Source organism: Leptopilina boulardi, unplaced genomic scaffold (genome assembly GCF_019393585.1).
Source record: "Leptopilina boulardi isolate dan_hultmark-lab unplaced genomic scaffold, ZJU_Lbou_2.1 LbouV2_5, whole genome shotgun sequence".
NCBI lineage: Eukaryota > Metazoa > Arthropoda > Insecta > Hymenoptera > Figitidae > Leptopilina > Leptopilina boulardi.
The window spans coordinates 544755-561839 of NW_026137994.1; the positions used below are offsets into that span (position 1 = coordinate 544755).

Sequence of the window (17085 nt, forward strand, 5' to 3'; positions counted from 1 at the left end):
AAAGTATCAATGATTATTATTATTAAATGTTTTACACTAAGGCGTTAATTTTAGAGATACATTTTTAGAGGATTTCTTAGTGAAAATAAATGTGTAACAACTATGGATGTCTATAATTAGTGATGCTTGAGCCTCTCTCTCATACACGCAGTGTGTGTGTGTGTGTGAACATTGTCGTCGCGATGAAACCGGAGCATTCCAGCTCCTGAAACCTTGATTAGGAGTACGTGCGTTGGCACGGCCCTGACGTCCAAACAGAACATGCTGATTACGTGGCAGATGAATCGAGTCGAGCCAACATTCGCCTTACTTTAAGGTCGTTTTTGCATCGTTAATACATATAGGAAATTCACTTTTTAAATGAATTATAGTTTTTCTATATATATAATTTCACAGAAAATTAAAAGGCATTAAAATAAGGTGCAACGCTTATTATTTTAATCCAATTTTGCTTATTTTAATGCCAAAATGGATTAAAATAAGCAAAATTGGATTAAAATAATAAGCGTTGCAGCTTATTTTAATGCCTTTTAATTTTCTGTGTTAGTATTCCATTTTTTAGGTTCAACTTCTAATTACATTAATCCATTTTTATGGTTGAAAATTTTATTATTGTCATCAAAACTTTTAAAACGAAGAAAAAAATAATTTTTCTACATATTTTTCTTTCCTTGTTTCGAATTTTTTTTTAAAAAATATTTTCATAATTCCTTTGTTTTCAATTGTACAATGAAGTTTTATTATTATGCATAAAAGTTGATATGGATATGCAATAAATTTGTACATTGTGTAACGCCTTGTTTCGAACTTGACCGCTCGGCTACTTGGTAACACGAATATATATATATGCATATATATAGTACAACATGAACTTAATTTTCTGTTGGTGAATTATAACTCAGTTTTTTGAAATTTTTCACCTGTTTCAAATGATGTGCTATATTAAAAGTTTTGTAGTTTAAGGTAAATACTCTCTCAAAATAAGTATATATATTCTTATCTTGAAAGAAATACCAAAAGGAGAGTATGTATATAGTTTAGTGTTTTTTCCTATATAGACTTATTGTCAATCGGTCGGTCTTCATATGAACGCCAAGAAATTGTGGATCTTCTATTTTATAATGAATAACACTTATTAACATTCTGCAGCGTATTATTTGTTTCCTTTCAAACTTTTTTTATAACTTCTTTTTATTGACAGTGGTTATATATATTTAAAATAAAATAATATTTCCTTTGGAAAAACAATTAAAAGTTAACATTTTTTTCGTTGACGGTACTTGTAATATAATAATATTGTTTCTCTAGTAAGAATATTTTTTAGAATAACGAGCTAAGGTCAAACAGTGAACCTTTTTTCAGTGAAAAACTGATTTCACTTTTTATTTATAATGCTATTTATATATATGCGGTATATCTTATAAAGAGTAGAGTTGATTTTAATTATCATTTGAATCATTATATATAGTTTTTATAATTATTATAGAAATATATAGAAATTATAATAATATAATAATTAAATATACAAAATTCAGCCCAAATGGCACATTCGCCAAATATGTACTAGACTGTATATTTGGTGAAAAGCATATCAATACACTGCAAAAAGAAGTGTCTTAATATAAGATGTTTTGGTAGTCACTTTTAAGACGTTTTGGTAGTAACTTTTTAGTTATTTAAAGTGTCTTATTTTAAGATCTTATAATAGGAATAAAGCATCTAAATATTAAAATTAACATCTTATTCTAAGATGAAAGCGAATTGAAGTTACCATTTCCGTCTTAACATCTTGTATTAAGATACCAACTTTTTGCAGTGTAACTACCCTACACTGTAAAAAGAAAGTACTAAATTAGTACCAATTTTAGGTATATCAAACTAAAACCAAATGACAATTTAGTGCCTAAATTTGGTATTAAATTAATTACCTTTTGTTTTACAGTGTACACTGAGAGTGACAAAAAACATTTATTATACGAAATCTTACAAAAGCTCCTACACGGAGAAAAAAGATTTCTTTTATAAAGTAACTTTTACTACTTTCAGAGTAAAACTGGACCAACTCGAAGTTTCTGCGCATCTCTGGCAATTTTTACTCCAAAAATAGTAAAATTTACTCTAGAAATAGTAAAACTTACTACGGAAACAGTAAAATTTACTACAGAAATAATAAATTTTACTATTTTTGGAGTAAAAATTGCCAGAGATGCGCAGAAACTTCGAGTTGGTCCAGTTTTACTCTGAAAGTAGTAAAAATTACTTTTTCTTTTTCTCCGTGTAATATACATCGATTTCAGCACGGAGAAAAATGGAAAAACGAATAAAGTAACTTTTACTACTTTAAAAGTAAAATTGGACCTGTCCGAAGTTTCTGCGCATCTCTGGCAACTTTTACTCGAAAAATAGTAAAATTGACTATTTCTGTAGTAAATTTTACTGTTTCCGTAGTAATTTTTACTATATTTCTGAAGTAAATTTTACTATTTTTGGAGTAAAAGTTGCCAGAGATGCGCAGAAACTTCGGACAGGTTCAATTTTACTTTTAAAGTAGTAAAAGTTACTTTTTCTTTTTTTCCGTGAGGTAATGTTTTTCTATATAAAATTTCGCATAGGTATATAAGAAAAGAATAGTATAGGTAAAAAGAGGACTCGAGAGCTCTACAGGCTCCATGTCAAATTGACCTCGAATCAGGTGTCATTGAGGTCTGCTGATTGAATTTTGACTGACGTGTATACCACTTGACATAATAAAGAGTCGCCCCCCTTAAAAATCGCCCAAGAGTATATAATGGAAAAACTGAATATTGCAATGCAAGGCGGAACTTTTAAATCGTGCCTCAAGCTTTAATATAATTTTAAGCTTATCATTATATTGCCTCAATATTGACATAGAATATCACCGCGAGCTTGCGTTGCAATATTGCAATATGCACCTTTCCATGCATAGTGACAAGTTTTGTGTGAGAAAATGTGCTTTTTAGTTGTAGTAGGTGTATCTGCATAAATGTGTGTGTAACGCATTGGGGAAAAATTTCGATGTAGCAAGTTGGCAGAGCCAAGACCGATAGCAGGACTTCTACTACTCGTGCGCGATAGAATACCACCCCCGCAACCCCCTGCGTGACCCGCGCTACTCCATTCTCTATGCCCTTCTTTCCCCCCCGCTGACTACCAGGCTATGTAAGCCTCCTCACGAAACCCCACCGTTCCAGTCTCGCAGCGGTACTCGCGTGCGAAATAATATGGCTGGGGAGTTGAACCACGAATAGAGATAAGGCCAAAAAAAAAAAAAACAGTGCTCTCTCTCTCTCTCTCGCGCGACACTTGAAACAATATAACCAAACAAAATTCAAAAAAAAAAAAAAGCGAGAGGAACAAAATTTTGTCAACGCTCTCAAAAATTTCTTGTGTTCTATCTCCCAACTTTTCTTTTTTACTTTTTTATCATCTAGTGCGTGCGTGAAAATAATAATAATAATAATACTCATATCAAAAAGGAAGTGAATTTTTTAATTTTGGTAAAATTTTTGTGAATTTGAAAAAATTAATAGTGAAAAATTATTTGATTTTTGAAAAGAAATAAAAAAATAGTGAGTGATTTAAAAAGAAAACATTTTCCCGCTGGTGTATTTTAACAGCACCTTATTTCTCTCTCTCTCTCTGTCTTGCTCTCTCTCTCTCTCCTAATCGCAAACCGCCCCACCCCGATATCGTCTCGTCACATCATTCTCTCTCTCTCTCTCTTTTTCGCCCCACCCCAAAAAAAAGCCCGATCCGTAACGATCAAAGTCATTGCAGAATTTATAATGCACGCATGAGGAAGCATATGTGCACAACGAGAGAAAACAATATTTGATATTATATGGACGACTTATTGCAATACTTATTGGATATAAAATATATATAACGGAAAGTGTTTCTTGAGTTGTGACAAACTACCATAAACAGCCGCATTTTTGTCGCGAGGAGGAATTTCCAACTATATAGAGAGAGAGAAGAGAGAAATATATACGTTGAGAGGAGAACATACACATCGTGAGGCTCGACGTAACCGCCTGACTGTGACACGTGAGTATATCAAGTCTCTCGAACTTACGTTTACTTTATGTATTTACAATTAGTAAATTGGGCATATTAGTAAAGAAAGAGGCAAACAAAATTTATTTTCCCTCAAATTTTGTTTTACATATTTAAATTTTTTTTTTTTTGTTTTAAATTTCCCGCTTTTCCATGCTTGCCAAATCCAACGCCCCTGTTTTCCATTTCTGGTCTACTGCGCCATAAAAAAAAAAATTGGGCCAAAAATTACGCTTTTCGACAAAAATTGCAATTTCTTTAATTAATTTCATTACAACAAAAATTTCCTCGTTTTTTATATAATATTTCGAATTTTTGTGAAAAAAAATCTTTCTTTCTTGAAAAGGGAGAATGAATTTTAAATTGTGGGGGTACAGTGCGGGAAAGGAATATATATCTTATCCGGAACAATTCAGTTTTTGCCGGGAATAGTTTTATGTTTAAAGAAAATAGGACACTCTTACAAAATTGCTTTTATATATTTTTTTCTTATCGATATATAACATAAGAGAACCAATTGCCATGTAACACGTTTGAAAATATGTTTTTTTTTAACGACAACAAAATTAATTCGAAACATTCCAAAAGTTGTTGAGATATGTGTTAAAAAACAGTTTGAAGAGAAGAAAGAGATTTTAAAAAAATATATATTTCAAATATGCTAGCCTCGCTATTATCTATTCCATTTTATAACGTGAAGAAGATCAATACGATAACGAAATACAAATTATTTGACCTAGAAACAAAAAGTAACTCGCGGATTTCGTGCAATTCTCTCTCTCTCTCTCTATATATATACATTATGAAAATTATATAAATTATTGATTTTATTCACGAGTATTGTTTGTATATTACGTAATTCATGGTTAAATTGACCGTTGAAGCCATAAAATATATGTGTCGAGACAAAAAAAAATTCTGATAATTTTTATTTTGTTTCTTTTGCGTCATAAAAAACAGTTATTTTAGCACTTCTCTGCTAAAATTATCTTCTCTCTCTCTTTCTTTCTCTCTCTCTTTTAATATATATCATATTTGCAAATGTCTTAAAAATTACTCGATATTTTTCAAAAGTTTTCTTCTATTTAAAAAAGTTTCATTCTATTTTTAAAAAAGGGTTTTTTTTTTCTTTAAAAACAAGTTTATTTCGTTCCAAAAAGATGGGTTATTTTTAAAAATGTCAATTTTAAAAAATTTTACCATTACATTTACATTTTTTCTATATATTATATTTATACACATATTGTATTAATGCCGTTAATTATATATATAATATATTAATTAATATCCTGCGTAATTATATAATAAATATAATTAAAAATTGTATTGTAAATTTCAAGGTTCTTCCTTTTCTGACAATCATTGTTATTATAAAATTAAATGTCCAAGAAAATTAAAAATGACGTTTCTATTTTCCTCTGACCTTGCGCGAGTTAAAAATTTGTTTCAAATCTATAAATTACGGAATGTATATAGTATATATAAATATATATTGTTTCCCGACCAAAAGTGGAACTTTCAACAATTTGCCACGAGTTTCGTGTGAAAGCGAAACATTGATTAGATAATTGATAAATAAGAAAGGCACACCTCGCTTATTTAATGTCTGGATGCTGCTCACTTTTAATGACAATGAAAAAGTTTCCTTTTTTTATAACTATGTTTCTAATCAGAGTAATTATATAAGTTATATATAAATGGAAAAGTTTTTTTTTTAGTAAAATAACGATTTAATTTATTTTCCAAAAAAAATTGAGTAGAAATGATAAAAGTGATCAAAATAAGTAAAAAAAAATGTAAAATTAGAAAGAAAATTTAAAATTGAGCTTCTTAACAAAGCATTCAAATATAGTCACGTAAATCACATTAATTTCAAATAGTTCTTTATTGCAATTTAACGATTTACCGTTAAATGTGTCTTTCAATTTTTCAATGTGAAACTTGTTATCTTAACGGTTTTTTTTTTTTTTTCTAATCAACACTTGGAAATAGAGGTTTCAAATAACAATTTTCACTGATATAGAGAAAGAGCGCATAATTCTAATTGATCGTTTATTTTTGAGAATTAGTCAGCAATATGCAATGATGGTCTAATTTTGTAACTCTGATTTCACTCAGATTCAGTTTGCGTAGGTCGTCATACAGGTCACGGGGCTTAAAGTCTAGAAATGTCTTGCAAATGACTTCAAATTGAAGAAAAAAGGTGATTAAAAATCCACCTTTTTGTTTCCGATATAAAACGAATTTTTTTTCACCCCTTTCTCAAAAAAAAAAACAAAATTTATTTTCCTTTTTGCGTATAAAGAATTATTTTCCATCTCTTTTCCTTTTATTTTTCATCATTTCGTTTGAATCTCAAATTTATTTATTTATTAATAATTCAAAATAACACATTTTTCATCTGACCTTTTTAAATATAAAGACAAGAAAAGTTTTCATTAATAAGCATTGTACTTCTTAACCCATTTTCTAATTAAATTAGAGTAGTCATATTGTGAGTAATTTCGTATAATGAAAAAAAATAGTACTACATACATACATACATACACACGTGGTACATTCATATACTTGACTTGTTATCTGGAGCAGAGTTGTCTCCACTGAGGTTGCGCTGTATTGATCTGACACGTTTTCTGGTTCTATGTTACACCAAACTGCTGGAACCTACAACCCAAGTAGTGTGACAAAACATAGAAAAGTGAATTGCAAATAACATACATATGAAAAAAGCTCAAAGGTTTTAAAAATATATTCTTTAAAGAGAAAGAGAGAGAGGGCGAAAAAAGCTTATTAAAAAATAACATGTTTATAGTTCCAAAGGATTGGACTCTTGCAAAAATATATCTATTTGTGCCAAAGACAAAACGATTAAAAATAAAACCCGGAGAAGAGAGTTATGAACTTGTGCACGAAATGGCGCAATCGAGATGATGACTGTAAATCTTGGACATGATCCAAATGTTAAAAAATTCCTTCGCCGCGAACGAAGGTTTAAAAAACATTTTTTAACGTAACGAACTAGGCCCTTACTTTAGTCAACAGAAAATTAAATAAGTTGACCCACTTTAATCAAAAGTCCATTTCAATTAAGTTCTAACAAAACACTTCCGTCTCTAATCTTGAACATTTATTTTTTTTTATTGAGTCACTAATTGAGACATTACTTTGTATTTTACAGATTGAATAGAGGACAACTTATTTGGACTGAAAAAATTGAGTTGGAGAAACAAAACGCGAACCTGCATATCCGATTAGTTGGGGCAGCAGAGCTTTCTATATTGCCTGACAATTGACTGCTCTTCTAGCCCAAAATGCACATTGAAGTGCAAGTGGCTCTAAATTTTGTAATATCATATCTGTACAACAAACTTCCGCGGCGACGTGTTAATATATTTGGCGAGGAATTGGAGAAAGCCTTAAAGGACAAATTCAAGGGTCACTGGTATCCAGAAAAGCCCTTTAAGGGTTCGGCCTTCAGATGTCTCAAGACAGGTGATCCAATAGATCGAGTACTCGAGAGAGCTGCCAAAGAAAGTGGTGTCCCAATTCAGGATATTCTTGAGAATTTACCAGCTGAATTGGCCGTGTGGGTTGATCCTGGTGAGGTCAGTTATCGAATTGGCGAAACAAGTGTCATTAAAATCCTCTACTCTGAGTCAGCCGATTTACATGAGGATTCATCAGCCGATCGTGAGGTTACAAAAACTTTCAATCCTGAGGCCCAGTGTTTCCGACCAATTGAATCGGTTGGCACATCACTTAGTGGACTTAGCTTGAGTCCCAAGTCAACATCGCCATTTCCAAATTCATTGGGTGGAAGCAGCAACAATGGAGGTCAAAACAATGGTGGCGGCAGTAGCAGCAGCAGTAACACAAGCAACGGTTCCAATAGCAATAATCAACAGAATGGTCACGCCTCCGGCTCGTCCTCGGCGCCATCACCCACTCCTCTCTCAAGTTCCTTCAAGAGCTCTCCAAGTCCTGGGCCGAGTTTCATACCCAGATCCACTGCTCCCCTCACATTCACTACAGCCACTTTTGCCCAAACAAAATTCGGCAGTACAAAACTCAAGACCAGCAGCAAGAGGGCCAACAGGTACGTTTACATTCCCCGAAATCCTAATTTTTATTTCGCTCGTGTGTCCTTTTAATATCTAATTACAAACCTTTTAAACAATAACCGTTGCTACCTTTCCCAAGAAAAGATCCTCAACCTCCCCGAAAAAAATTGATTCAGAAACACGCTGATAATCTATTTTTTGTTTACAGAATGTCGCCCACTGAGTTTTCCAATTACATAAAGCAACGCGCCATCCAGCAACAGATTCACCATCACCATCATCATCCGCAACATCAACAGCAACCAGGCCTCCCTACTTCCCAGACATCACCAAACAGCCGCAGTCTTTCCCCAGGTGTACAAGGACACTCGGATCCAAGTGCATATTTTTTACAGCACACACCAACATACATAAATCCCTCACAATTTCCTCATCGTAGTCTTTTTGATTCGTCCGGACATAGTGGCGGTTATTTGCCGGCAGACATTTACACCAGCACCAAATTTCCCACATCCTATTTGGATCCAACGATTGGACACCAATTCTATGGAACAATGAACAGTGCTACCACTCAACAGACAACGGGAAATTTGGCCGTTGGTTCAGCCAATGTCACTAACACGTCCAATGTCACCCAACAGCAGGACAAGACTAATTTAGTTGAGGGTCTGAATAATTTCGGCCTTGGTTCCGTAGTGACGCCCTATCCGGCCAATCAGTATCAACATCTTCTTGTGGCCAACTAATACTCCGCAAAACTTTCAGTAGCACGAGCTCGCTCACTGTACTCGTTTTCGGTGGTCTAATATCTTCTCCCCCTTCAATTCTTTAACAAACAAAAGAACAGAGTCTGTCGAGAGAAAATGAATGTGTGCATGAACGAAAGAGAGAGAGAGAGAGAGAGAAAGAGAGACTAATAGCGAGAATGTGCGAGAAAAAGTGTTTACACCTCTTTGTCCAAACAACTATACCTAAAATCCCTTTGACTACCTCGATAAATAGAGACCACACAGAGGTCTTCCCTGTATTCCTAAATGGCCTCGTTGCGAATAACATACAATATTGTCAAGAGCCAATTCGGCCAAGATCGAATTGATCTCACTGGGTCGACTTCACGGCACGTTCACTATCATACTTGCTTTTTTCCCCTTTTAGAATCGGTGGTGTACTTGAAAATTCAAAGATAAGATCGATGAATTTCGCTGAGGGGAAAAGGCATAATTTTACTAATTGCTTGGAAAAAATCATTAGCCGAGACAAGTGTTGATTAAACAGGCCCTGTATTTTATTTTACAGTGCCGAAATTTATGGTAACAACTTCCAGTTAACTTAAATATCTGCATCAAAACAACGCAGAATTGATACAGGAAACTTGTTCATAGACATAAAGTATACTGAAAAGGATACAAATGTTTTTTTTGTCCTTTTTTATCTTATAATTTACTTTCACGAACGAGTTTGACAAAGTTATTTTCCGTAGGCCTTAGGGTGATTCCAGAATGGGTATACTTAAACGTTCGAATAGTGTTGTTGGTTGGTTCAGACCTTGATTCAAAGCTTTAGTCGAATTTTTAGATGCCTATTGTGGACTCATCTTTTAATCACAAACGTATTGTTATTTATGAAAATGCGCACCTCTAATGGGACCCTAAGAACATTTGAAAACTCTAGACGTATAACGTCACCAATGCTAAACTAAATGGGAACCAACGCGACGTGTATGCAACGCTTGTTCTTAGGGTCCCAATGGAGACGCTGCACCATTAAGATCTGCCTATGCATGCATCTGTTTCGTGAATCGATTGTGTATTTCCTTATAAAAATTGACCTCAAAATTCAAAGCGCAATATTAAGAGTATAGTATTTTTTGTATATTTTTAAAATTTTTTGTGATATTAATTTCTTTTTAAAACATATCTTTTTTATATACTATATAACTTAATTTTTAGGTTTAATTGAATTTTTATATTTTTGTTTTAGAAATTAGTTTTAAACATTATTTGTTTGTTAAGGTGAAAATGGTTAGAGTATATATATAGTAATTTTGGGGTTAGATTTCCTTTTAGTTATTAAATAATTGAGTGTATAATTTCATATCACTTTCGTTATGTTTCTCGATATTATTCTTTCTAGATTCTATTCAATGACAATACGTTTGTAAATTGAAACAATAACTTAAATGATCTATTGTTTAATAAACACTTGAGATTTTAGTCCTTTGACAAAAAATTAAAGTGAACGAGCCGTGGTCGACGGATAAGCGAGCCACGCACGTTGTCGCATCGTCGATCTCTTCCCCGAGTCGACTCAAAACGATCTCAGTTTTGGAAGATTTGATACCGAGTGTGTTATATATACCAAAATAAAAGTATGTTAGCAAAGACGCGTGGCACTCCACATCCTGGGCGCGAGTGCTCGTGAAATCACCACCTATTATAGAAAGTATGTGTGTATGTTAAAGAGAATTTAAAGAATAAACTCGATCCAAGATTCGTGGAAAAATCTCGTTCAACTATATTTGCGGGCATGAACATATTGAATGAAAAACAAATTTCGTGGCGTTTATTAACAATGGTTGGTGAGATGGTTACGCAATGATGCATGGTACTTATCGACATATAGATGTATACGCAAAAAAAACACAAAGAAACAAACAAAAAAAAAAGTCGAGTTTCTGTCTCCATGCGCTGATGCGGACCAAGCGCCAAACGCCGACCTTGGAACAGCGACACAGATATTACCAACGCGTAATAATTTATTTTTTCACTGGTATAGTCGGAAAATAACGATATATCTGTAGAGAGCCTACGTATGATAAATGCAAATGCACTTACTTCGGCGAGTTTTTGCAGAACGGTAGAAACTCAGCTGAAAAGTTGTTGAAAAAAAAAAAATGCCGAAGATTGAATCATGCGGCAAGCCTATATATAAGGGACTGGAGTCGTTTTAAGTAACGCATCCCTAATCATAGGTGTAGCGCCCTGAGGAAAGTGGGTTCAAAAATGAGTATGCGTTAAAAAGTGTAGCTTAATTCAAAAAAAAAAAGAAGGAAAAGAAAATGTGTGAAAGATAAAAAAAAAAAAAAAAAAAAAAAAAAAAAGACAGGGATCTAATGCGAAGGCTACGAAATTAGTCGTTCGCGTTTAACGCTTAGTTTTGTACCGTTCATAAAACTCGTCTTTGGTACGATTTTACATTTTATTTTTATAATAATGCAGTAGACGTAGAGTGGTGTGTTCGTAGCAATGTAAGTGGCGCTGTTGTACCTTTCCTTTCTTGCGCGCATAGGCGTACCTCAAGCAAGTTACATATAATTTTTGTACGATGATCGCGGAATGTGCAGATCCGATATTATAAGCCATAAAAAATGATACATTGTAATTTTTAGAGAGTACCAAAAAAAAAAAAAAAAAAAAAATGTAAAGATTACTCTTTTTTTGACAGTTTACTTTGATATATATATCAGGATGTTCATTTTTTTCTTATGAACACACTTTTCACTCCGCATTACACATATATATTTTATTCTCGAAAATGAAAAATCTTTTTATCTGAATGAAATTCGAGTAAAGAAAAGAAGAAAAAAAAAATAAATAAATAAAGAGTCAAATTTTATTTCGTTGAATAAATAAATAAGACATGTTAGAACAAATATGTTGTTTACTTTTTCCATATCACTCTCCTGAAAATAATATTATTATTTATTATTTATAATATAATGCCATATGAAGACGTATGTCTCAAATATTAAAAACCTAAAGCAGAGTGTCTAACGGTCAGGGAAAAGTCAGGGAATTTCAGAAAATTTCATTCAAAGTCAGGGAAATTTCTGTAAATTTCTAAAAAAAAATTAAAATTGTTTGTTACCACCCAAGAAGCACGTAATATAACCTCAATATCAAGGTAATATTACATGTAAGATTCGTAATATAACGTTGTAATATTACAGTAATCTTACAGTGATCTTAAAATGTCCGCCTCAAGGTAATATTACCGGTAATGTTACTGTAATATTACGCGCTAATATTAAGGTAATATTACAGCAATATTGCAGTAATATTATACCGTAATATTAAGGTAATATTACAAGAGAATATTACAGTAATATTATGGGAACATTTCTTTACGAAAAAAATCTACCCATCCAGGGAATCGAACCCCGAACTCAAAGCACACGAGTCCAGAGTTTTACCAACAAGCCAAATTGACTTATAATATATTTACGTTTTTTATGCTTTATGAATAACTCAAATCAGTCTGTAATATTACTGTAATATTACCGTTAATATTACAGTAATATTCCCGGTTAATATACCGGGAATATGTAATATGTAATATTGAAATATTCAATATGTAATATTGAATTATTATTATTATTATTATTATTATTATTATTATTATTATTATTATTATTATTATTATTATTACTATAGATGAAAGAAACTCTCAATAATAAACGAATTTATTATTTTTAATGAAAACCTTGAGGCGGACATTTTAAGATCACTGTAAGATTACTGTAATATTACAGCGTTATATTACGAATCTCACGTGTAATATTACCTTGATATTGAGGATATATTACGTGCTTCTTGGGCACCATTAGAAATTAATTTATTGTTAAATATGTCAATAACCATATTTTTGTCCAAAGAAAGCAGAAATAAGGTTATTAAAAAGTCAGGGAAAAATCAAAAAATGTCACGGAGGAGTCAGGGAATTTTTTTCTTAATCCGTGTTAGACACCCTGTAAAGACAAAAAAAATCAGTTCAAACATTTTGAAATGTTGTATAACTTAACTTTAAATTGTTTTTTATTAAAAATCTAATGTAATATTGAATTATTATTATTATTATTATTATTATTATTATTATTATTATTATTATTATTATTATTATTATTATTATTATTAATATAGATGAAAGAAACTCTCAATAATAAACGAATTTATTATTTTTAATGAAAACTCTTTAATATTTAATTTTTGCATTATTTTTCTCATTTAAAAAATAATCTAAAAAAATTAAAATTAAAAAAAAGTTTTTTGTTTAAAAATGAATATTACTCTTTTTTCTGTGAAATAAATTTATTATTTTTTATTTTAAAAATGTTGTTCTGCAATAATAGAAATTAATTAATTAATTAATTTTTGAATTATATTTCATTGAAATTATCTTTTTTAAAAAATAAAATAAAAATGAAGAATAAAGTTAAAATTATCTCTCTAGTCAATTTTTTAAAATAATTGAAATTATATCTTCAATTTTTATATTTTATAAAAATAAATTTTCAAAAATATGCCTTTTACTTTCTCTGTGAACAAAAAACTTGATTTATTATATTTAAAAAAACTAAAATTGTACTATGTTATAGACTAATTAATTATAATTAAATTAAATAAATTAATTAAATTAATTAATTAAATTAATTAAATAATTACTTACAATTATTTTTATTATAATAAAATATAATTTACTTATATATCAATAATTGTCTTTCAAAACATTTTTTCAAGTGGATTCCTCTTTTTTTTATTTCAAAATCAATTTCTAATTTTGGTTGTTTCAATAGAACGACTTCGTCATTCTCATCATCATCATCCCAATTCTCTTTAAATTAAAACTTGTTGGAATTTAGTTGACGATAAATTATTATTATTATCAACATTATCAGCAACATTCTTTTGTTTTTCATTTTTCTCTAATTGTGTTTTTTTGTTTCTAATTTTCACAACATTAATTTTTATTAAATCAAGAATACTTGTTTTTGTAAAACAGTTGCAGAACGTCGAATTGAATCGACCGATTATAATTCAGGATTTTGTAATTTCAAAAACGATGCAATTTGTTTTGGCATACTGCGGGAAATTTATTTTTTCCAATTACTTGAGCAGTGCATTTACCTTTTTTAATAATTGACAAAAAAACCAATTACATACTCTCCATATTCATTCAGGTGTTATTGTAAATGAACGTCCTTTTTTTAATTTAGTTCCAGCAATTTTTATTAATAAAAATTTTCCATGTGCTTTAACGTCAGTTGTTTTTAATTTTAAAAATTCATCCGTTTTACCTGAAAAAATTTTTTAGAATTGATTGAATTTTAATTATTTTTAAATAAACATAATAATAAAATAACAATAAAAATAATAATTCTAATAATTTTATTAAATTATAATAATAATCTACCTTGATTGCTAGATAAAATTCATCGGGTGCTCTTCTGATAAAATCATACTTATTTCCTCTGGTTTAAAAACATTCGATTCTTTACATTGTAATCCTTGTGATTTAATTTTTAAAAATGCCACTATTCTTTCATATTTACTTATATCAATTTTTTCATTAATATTTATTGTTCTTTTTAACATTAAATAACGTGACCATAGTTGATGATGGTTTATATTTTTCGCTCATCTCTTGAAAATATTTCATTAATATTTCATCATTTGTTATTGTGATAATTTTTCATTTTTTTTTCCATAATTTATATAATTGATAAGTTGCTTCATATAAGTATCTTTTGATTTTAATTGTTGTAAATTTTTATCAGTTTTTTTCCTTATAAAAATACACACACACAAACACTTGTTGTTTTAGTTGTAAATATTTGGGTAAAAAACACTGAATAATTTTTAAATATAGTTTTAAAACTATTATTATTATGCATATTGGGCTAATTACTAATTAAATTAATAAAAATTAATTATAAATCAATTCAAAATCGAAATTTACCTATATGTAGTAATATTATATTTAATAAATTTTTTTTTTATTATTTTAAGAAATAATTTAATAAATAAAAGAGAAAGGTTAATAAAATTAAATATTAATATTTTTGTGAAATAAATAATTTATTATTTCATCTATGTTTATTTTAATTAATTTATAGAATTTTTTATTTCTAAATTTAAATTTGCATTGAAAAGAAGTTTTCAAAAAACCTCAAAACTAATTGACAATAATCATTCTAAATCTGAATTATTAGAATATAAATTGATTAATCAATTAAAGTACCGAAATGACGAAAAAGGGGAAAAGTAAAATAATTTAAAAAAACGATCACTAATATTAGAATAATAATAATAATAGTAATTAATTATTAATTACAATAGTATAATTTACTTATTTATCACAATTGTTTCTCAAAATATTTTTTCCAATGGATCATTTCCATCTTTTAATTCAAAGTCAATTTCCAATTTTGGCTGTTTTAATGGAGCAATTTCATCAGCATCATCATAATCATCAGCATCTGAATCCTCTTGATAAGGAATTAAAACTTCTTGAAATTTAATTGATGGTAAATTATTATCAATATGTTGTTGTTGTTGAATTCCACTTGTTCTTTGTGATGATTGACTTGTATTAATTTCATTGTCATTATTTGGTAATAAATCGAGAATATTGCTACCAACTTCCTTTTGTATTGCGGCGGCTGTTCGTCGAAATGCATGTCCCGTATATAAATCGGGATTTTCTAATTTTAAAAACAATGCAATTTGTTTTGGCATACTGGAAAATTTATTTTTTCCAATCACTTGAACTGTACATTTACCACGTTGATAATTAAGAAAAAAACGATCGGTTTCCGTTTTCTTTGGACGTAATTTACGATATTCTTTAACTAATTGAGAATATTCGGGTGTTATTGTAAATGAACGTCCTTTTTTATATTTTGTTCCCGATAATTTTACAAGTAGTACTTGTCCATGTTCTTCGACGTCTTTTGTTTTTAATTTCACTAATTCATCAGAACGACATGCGCCCGCAATTCCAAGTATTAAAGAAACCTAATAAAATTATTTTTTTTTATTTACATAATAAATATATTAATAATAATCAATAATTGAATAAATAATATAATTACCTTTGTTGCTAAATAAAATTCATCGGGAGCACTTTTGATAAAATTGCAAATTTCCTGAGGCTTAAATATATTTGATCGTTTACTTTGAAAGCCTTGTGATTTAATTTTCAAAAAAGTCGTCACTTCTTTAAAATTGCTTATATCAATTTTTTCATTAACACCAATTGTATTTTTTAACATTGAATATTGTGCCCACAATGTTGTTGGTTTATATTTTTCGCTTAATAATTGAAAATATGACATTAATGATTTTTCATTGGTCAATAATAATTTTGTGTCACGCCAATTTTTAAAATTTTGATATGCTGCATCATAATTTTCTTTTGATTTTAATTGTAATAATGGTGTAGCACCACTTTCCAAATTTTCCGGTGGCATATATTTTACATCATCCTCTGAACTTGACATTATTTTTTTTTTTTTTTCTTTTTCTTGACACAATCAAACACACACGCACACAAAAATACACTTTTTTTTCAAAACAATCACTTTTATATAAAAAACACTTTCGTAATAATAAAAACTCGTATATTGAATAAAATGAAAAACAATTTAACGTTTTTGATTATTGTATATTTTTTTTTTTTTTTTTTTTTATATATAGAAAAAAAAGTTGAAAAACGAATTATTACAGGCGTTGATTTTTCCCTGTCAAAACATTATTATTGAATCCATAAACAATGACAAAAGAATAGATTGTATTCCCGAGGGAGAAAAAGATACTTTTTCTGTTAAAGATCGTGTGACCTTAAGTTCGTTTCACAATGCATGAAAATTTGTTGTTTAAAAAAAATAATTGTGTATATATTTTTTTCAGCATGTTAATAATATATTCCTTTTGTTATTATTTTTATTATTAATTACTAATAATTATTAATTGATTCATTATATATAAAATGTTTGTACTTTTTTTAAAAAGTGATTGTTATTTAAAATTCCCGCGCCTAGCAGACGACAAAGTTATACCCATTCACGTTGCTTTTGAACGTGTGAAAAATGTTCGCGATCGAATTAAACCAAATGAGGGATTTGTGAGACAATTAAGGTGCTTATATACCTCAAATTTCGATCAGATGA

At 29.7% G+C, this 17085-nt stretch overlaps 3 protein-coding genes and 2 long non-coding RNA genes across 5 annotated transcripts in view; 2 read left to right on the plus strand and 3 right to left on the minus strand.

Annotated features, from left to right (window-relative positions):
* Nucleotides 1-17085, plus strand: part of LOC127289701 (piwi-like protein Siwi) — a 138792-nt gene that overhangs the window by 104498 nt on the left and 17209 nt on the right. The window lies entirely within an intron of this gene.
* Nucleotides 1-17085, minus strand: part of LOC127289716 (uncharacterized) — a 41178-nt gene that overhangs the window by 15735 nt on the left and 8358 nt on the right. The window lies entirely within an intron of this gene.
* On the plus strand, nucleotides 3226-11790 carry LOC127289704 (protein Tob1-like). The gene is made up of 3 exons (XM_051317809.1): nucleotides 3226-4068; nucleotides 7256-8173; nucleotides 8347-11790. Exons 2-3 carry the CDS (start codon nucleotides 7389-7391, stop codon nucleotides 8882-8884), a joined length of 1323 nt encoding a protein of 440 aa, XP_051173766.1. The 5' UTR covers nucleotides 3226-4068; nucleotides 7256-7388; the 3' UTR covers nucleotides 8885-11790.
* On the minus strand, nucleotides 13573-14811 carry LOC127289715 (uncharacterized). The gene is made up of 2 exons (XR_007844208.1): nucleotides 14328-14811; nucleotides 13573-14211 (listed from the first exon to the last, which is right to left on the minus strand). It is a non-coding gene; the product is annotated as an uncharacterized LOC127289715 (long non-coding RNA).
* Nucleotides 14974-16659, minus strand: LOC127289706 (uncharacterized). Its single transcript, XM_051317814.1, has 2 exons — nucleotides 16009-16659; nucleotides 14974-15931 (listed from the first exon to the last, which is right to left on the minus strand). The coding sequence occupies exons 1-2, from the start codon at nucleotides 16414-16416 to the stop codon at nucleotides 15284-15286; spliced, it is 1056 nt and encodes a 351-aa protein (XP_051173771.1). The 5' UTR covers nucleotides 16417-16659; the 3' UTR covers nucleotides 14974-15283.

Coding starts and splice junctions, on each gene's coding strand:
- LOC127289704 (XM_051317809.1), top strand. CDS start 7,389: ATGCACATTGAAGTGCAAGTGGCTCTAAATTTTGTAATATCATATCTG. Junction 8,174..8,346: donor AGCAGCAAGAGGGCCAACAG/GTACGTTTACAT, acceptor TTTTGTTTACAG/AATGTCGCCCACTGAGTTTT.
- LOC127289706 (XM_051317814.1), bottom strand. CDS start 16,416: ATGTCAAGTTCAGAGGATGATGTAAAATATATGCCACCGGAAAATTTG. Junction 15,932..16,008: donor AATTTTATTTAGCAACAAAG/GTAATTATATTA, acceptor TAATTTTATTAG/GTTTCTTTAATACTTGGAAT.